Source organism: Setaria italica, chromosome I (assembly GCF_000263155.2).
Source record: "Setaria italica strain Yugu1 chromosome I, Setaria_italica_v2.0, whole genome shotgun sequence".
Lineage (NCBI taxonomy): Eukaryota > Viridiplantae > Streptophyta > Magnoliopsida > Poales > Poaceae > Setaria > Setaria italica.
In genome coordinates this window covers 27,069,867-27,075,470 of record NC_028450.1, presented here as the reverse complement: position 1 = coordinate 27,075,470, position 5,604 = coordinate 27,069,867, and the positions used below count along the sequence as shown (strand labels likewise).

Here is a 5,604-nt window from a genome sequence, read left to right as displayed (position 1 = left end):
TTTCTTGGCTGTTGCTGGGAAACGATCTTTGCCTAACCCCCTTCCTCGATGAAGGGGTAGGTATTTTCTTTAGAAGGTTAAGAAGCCAAGACCAAAGTGACCCTTGCCCCGAGAAGCAGCATAGTTCCTCTGATATTGAGCCAGGAAGGAAGGCTTCATCGATCGAGCAAAGAAGGCTTTGCCAACTAAGTGGGGATAATTTTATGGTCGATCTAAATGAGCTTCTCCTGGCAAGCAAAGAAGGCTTCACCACCTAAGTGAGACGGGCTTCGCTGGCGGGGCAAGGTTTGCCACAAGGATGCTTACGACAAATGTAAGAAGAGGCTTCGCTATCAAGTGCTAGAGTGGAGATACTGTCCTAGAGCCATGTGCGGGTTTTCCTTTGGCGGTGTATTGTGAAGACCACTGTGTCCTCAAATATCCTTAGAATATAGTGGTTGAAAGAACATCAGTGGTTCATATCCCCTATAAATAGGAGGGTACAGTTGTAATAATAAAAAAAACTATGTGCAAAATCGTGTCATCATCAGCATGCATGTTATTAAGCTTGTAACGATTTTCAGTTGTAATGATTTCCAATGACTGATTTTCATTGATGATTTGTGGCTAGAACCGACCGTACAAATGCCTACATTTACAGACGGATTGTTATTAGGAACCGAACTGTAGACATTTGTTTCCACAGTCGGTTCTCAATCTAATCCACTGTTTATGCTTTTAACATGACAATTAAGGGAAAACCGTCAGTACTGGGTTTTTTGAGCCATCTGTACATTACTAGTGATTGTGAAAGTGCACCGAGGTTTCTCAACCGGCTTAAGCCAACATTTTGTAGTGAAACAATTGGCAGTGAAAGAGTGCATCACTACCGTTTCGTCTTCTTGTCTCCATGCTTGATTTTTACATGGAGCTGAAGAACCGAAAGTAGTGCATACATATGTTTATACAGTAGTGCATAAACTAAACAAGCCAATGATAAAGAGATTAAAACAGTTCAGCAACTCAGAAGACGACAGTACAATACTTAAAACATACATATACAGCATACACATAAGCACTGGTTCTCAGTTAGACCCGATTTAACCTGGCACATGCATACAGAGCATGCACAGTCCTCAAACTTTCAAATAAGAATGCAAATTAATTAAACAAGCTAGGTTACTTTGACCCCGAGGGGCTGCAAGCTTAGTATATCGACAAGCAGTGATGCAGCTTGAGACCTAGCTGGAGAGCCACACCATGATCTCCGACACCACCAGCTTGTACATGTCCTCGGCCGATGGGTTCTCCCCGCCAGCTCCATTCACCTGTTTTGTAAGAATCCACAAGTTAGTGGGCAGGTTTAAATTCTTTCTGACACAAAAAGGAACGGCACTATGAAAATTTATAAACAAGAAAATTATCCAGTTAGTACTTTTGTAATGGTTTGCTGCTAGGTTCTACAAACATGTTACCTTTGGCTACATGCATGCTTGTGGGAAACCATGGTACTACTCTATATGCATGTTACTGCTAGGGGATCTTGTGTGAACTCATCTATGGTGGAAATCATGGAACTGCGTTATGATACATGATTCAAGTAGAAAGTATGCTGATTACTGCGTGTCATTCAAGTAGTGCATTAGACTAATGAAATCGGTAATAGGAAAATAGCCATCTCGGTGCATCACACTCGAGGGTCATGGAGATGTGTAAATTTAGATTGTATTTATTTGATTTTCTAAGAGTTTATTTGATTCTTATTTAGAAAAAAACAAACATCATTAGCACTAAATATACTACTAGAAAGCCTTGAACTAGATTTGTACAAACAAAATTACTCGAACCCTCTCTCTCTCACTCACTCAATTCTAACATTTTAATTCTAATTCTACAGGCAAAGTTTGTATAGTGAAACTTCTAAATACGTCATCCTCATGTACCATCAACTAAACACTGAAGTATGGGATAACATAGTTTGTTACAACCACTACTACCTAACGGCTGGATCAGCTCTACAAGGATGCTTCCCACAAAAATAGTAAAATACACATTGCCACAAAATTGACCTCTAACACACTAGGATTTGCTTTCCTTAACTTAGTGGTAGGCTTGGGTAGTTTGTTACATCAACTACAAAAGTATGTTTCTCACACAAAAATGTACCTCTAACGTCAGAGTATTTTCTTACGGTTACAAAAACCATGCAACCTCAATCTTTGCAAACCGTTGGCAAACTGATATCTTTGGTCAAAGGATGGGACAATAAGGCAGAGTAACCGTATTCAGTTTGATTGGCATTAGGATCACCTTCCCCAATAAAGTGTGAAAAAAAAACAGATATCTAACGTACTACTTTCTCAAGGTTACCAAAAACAGCATGTGACCTCAACTTGTGCAAATAGTTTGCAAATCAACCTCTTTGGCCAAAAGGTTAAGATAAAGTATGATAGAGTAACGGTATTTTTCGGTTAGTTTACCAAGATTCAGTTTGATCCGTATTTGGATCACCTTGTCCTATTAAATCATGACAAAGTAGAGCTCTAACATACTATTTCCTTACGGTTACTAGAACTATGTAGTCTCGACACGTGTAAATCAATTTGAAAACTGAAATTTCTTCATCAACACGTGTCGATTGTTTATTAACTAGGTTCAGTTTGGTTACTTTCTAGCTAGATCCTTTTTGTCGGATTTAGATTCGACCACCTCTACTTCTAGTAAGTGCGAGCTGATGAGAATCCATATAACAAAAAAGATCGGCACTATGAAAATTTATAAATGAGAAAATTATCCAGAAAGTACTTTTGTAATGGTTTGCTGCTAGGTTCTACAAATATATTACCTTTGGCTACATGCATGCTTGTGGGAAACCATGGTACTACTCTATATGCATGTTACTGCTAGGAGATCTTGTGTGAACTCATCTATGGTGGAAATCATGGAGCTGTGTTATGATACATTATTCAAGTAGAAAGTATGCTGATTACTGCGTGCCCATTCAAGTAGTGCATTAGACTAATGAAATCGGTAATAGGAAACTAGCTGTCTCAGTGCATCACACTCGAGAGTCATGGATATGTGTAAATTTGGGTTGTATTTATTTGATTTTCTAAGAGTTTATTTGATTCTTATTTAGGAAAAAAACAAACATCATTAGCACCAAATATACTACTAGAAAGCCTTGAACTAGATTTGTACAAACAAAATTACTCGAACCCTCTCTCTCTCACTCACTTAACTCTAACATTTTAATTTTAATTCTACAAGCAAAGTTTGTATAGTGCAACTTCTAAATACGTCATCCTCATGTACCATCGACTAAACAAAGTATGGGATAACATAGTTTGTTACATCCACTACTACCTATTGTATCAGCTCTAAAAGGATGCTTCCCATAAAAATAGTAAAATACACATTGCCACAAAATTAAAGGTCAATTTTGGAGTAACCCTTAACTTACTGGTAGGCTTGGATAGTTTGTTACATCAACTCCAAAAGCATGTTTCTCAAACATAAATGTACCTCTAACGTCTGAGTATTTTCTTACGGTTACAAAAATCATGCAACCTCAACCTTTGCAAACTGTTGGCAAACTGACATCTTTGGTCAAAGGAAGAGACAATAAGGCAGAGTAACCGTATTTAGTTTGATTGGCATTAGGATCACCTTCCCCAATAAAAATGTGATAAAACAGATATGTAACGTACTACTTTCTCAAGGTTACCAAAAACAGCATTTGACCTCAACTCATGCAAATAGTTTGCAAATCAACCTCTTTGGCCAAAAGGTTAAGATAAAATAAGACAGAGTAACAATAGTTGTCGGTTAGTTAATCTAAATTCAGTTTGATCCATATTTGGATCACCTTGTCCTATTAAAGTATGTCAAAGTAGAGCTCTAACGTACTATTTCCTTATGGTTACTGGAACTACATAGCCTCGACACCCGTAAATCAGTTGGAAAACTGAAATTTGTTCGTCAACACATGTCAATTAGTTAATTAACTAGGTTTAGTTTGGTTACTTTCTAGATCCCTTTTTGTCGGACTTAGATTCGACCGCCTCTACTTCTAATTCAACGGTAAAGAGTTCTGTTTTCAAATTCAAATAGTGGAAACATTGGTGTTCTTATTTTCCTAGTAGGTCACACTAGCAGTCCTACCACTAAATGAAATATATCCAATTGGGTTTATTCAGATAGGTGGGGATCCAATCCCTTCATATCAGGATGGAAAACAAAAGTGATTTTACTGGCCACCTGAGTGTTGGGGTTGAATTCCTGCTTATATAACCGAGTGTTCGGATTTTGGAATGGTTATGGTTGCCAGTACGTGCGAGCTGATGAGCATCCATATAACATAACCGATGTCTGGCGGCAAATCCCGAACAATGAAACTCAACATTGAGGAGGCTACTTACACGGGTATAGATGGTGAAGATGCTCCTGGCGCGGTCGGCCGCAACCTGCACCGAGACCACGTCGATGCCGTGCTTCTTCAGCACGGACACAACCATTGTCAGCATGCGGGGTTGCCGCGGCGCGCAGACGTTGATGACAGCCTCGCCGTTCGTCAGCACACTCAGCACGACGTTCGGTGTCGACCACGTCTGGAACTCGACCGGCCTCGCTGCCGCAGATGCAGCAGCAGGCGCCTGCTGAGGCGCAGGGCCCCAGCCATCTGACAAGGCCGCCATCCCGTGCGCGGTGCGTGAAACCGACAAGGAGGATGCCCCAGCTTCAGCAGCGGCTTGCCGTGCGAGCACTTGTTGCTGCCTCTGCTTCTCCAGCTGGGTCTTGGTCTTCTCTAGGGACCTGATGAAGTCAATCGTCTCTTCGACTAGGGTCGCCTTGTCGACCTGATAGAAAAACAGACGAACAGATCATAAATCTTCTCCCAGACAAGCAAGCTAGGCTTGCATCTGCATGCTCCAAGCCTTAGCCAATGCACATGAGCCTCGCACTATAGATCATTGCCATGTGAGTGAGACCTCACCTTCTTGGGGACGTGGGGCATGAGATCACGCAGGGTGCTGAACAATTCCTTCATGCGCCTTCGGCGCTCTCGCTCCATGATGATCTGCACCTTGAGCTCGCCGTCGTCGTCAGCAGCCAAGGAGTTCTTACCCTTGGTGGTGAGGCCGTCTCCCGCGGCGTCGGCGGCAGCTATGGCTGCTGCCGAGTTCTTACCTTCGGATCTGCTGGTGTTGGCCTTGCCGCCGCTGTCTTCTCCACCTTGAATGGCATTTGGGACGACGTCCTTCCCCTTGCTGGCATCCATGCCCACTGGGCTGCCAATCCTGGATCCACCGTTGTCGTTCTCAGTGGGATCCAGCAAGGTCATGGTCGTCGGGGGCACGAAGCTGCGCTCGTCGGAGGAGGCAGTGTCCTGGTGGTCTTGGGAACCGTCTTGAGCCATGGCAAAGGTTGGAGGATTTTGGATGAGGATGGGAAGCGAAATGCAGAGGCCGGAATAAAATTTCCTTTTTCTAAAAAAATTGGGTAGGCGAAATGAGATTTGGGGAGAGGAATACAGTAGTGTGCCTTTGTTTATAAGGACGTAAAATTTACCGCTTGTTTGTTGTTTTCTGTTCTTTTCTTTTTAAAAAATCCATTTCACTGGCC

At 41.9% G+C, this 5,604-nt stretch overlaps 1 protein-coding gene across 1 annotated transcript; it reads right to left on the bottom strand.

Annotated features, from left to right (window-relative positions):
- Nucleotides 1–1,220: 1,220 nt before the first annotated feature.
- LOC101770603 (transcription factor bHLH95) lies at nucleotides 1,221–5,398 on the bottom strand. Its single transcript, XM_004954921.1, has 3 exons — nucleotides 4,976–5,398; nucleotides 4,401–4,838; nucleotides 1,221–1,307 (listed from the first exon to the last, which is right to left on the bottom strand). Exons 1-3 carry the CDS (start codon nucleotides 5,396–5,398, stop codon nucleotides 1,221–1,223), a joined length of 948 nt encoding a protein of 315 aa, XP_004954978.1.
- Nucleotides 5,399–5,604: the final 206 nt, after the last annotated feature.

Excerpts from the sequence above, each read along its gene's own strand:
- LOC101770603 (XM_004954921.1), bottom strand. The coding sequence starts at position 5,398 with ATGGCTCAAGACGGTTCCCAAGACCACCAGGACACTGCCTCCTCCGAC. Across the intron at positions 4,839-4,975 it reads TGCCCCACGTCCCCAAGAAG|GTCGACAAGGCGACCCTAGT; the intron begins GTGAGGTCTCAC and ends TTTTTCTATCAG. Across the intron at positions 1,308-4,400 it reads TCTTCACCATCTATACCCGT|GTGAATGGAGCTGGCGGGGA; the intron begins GTAAGTAGCCTC and ends CTTACAAAACAG.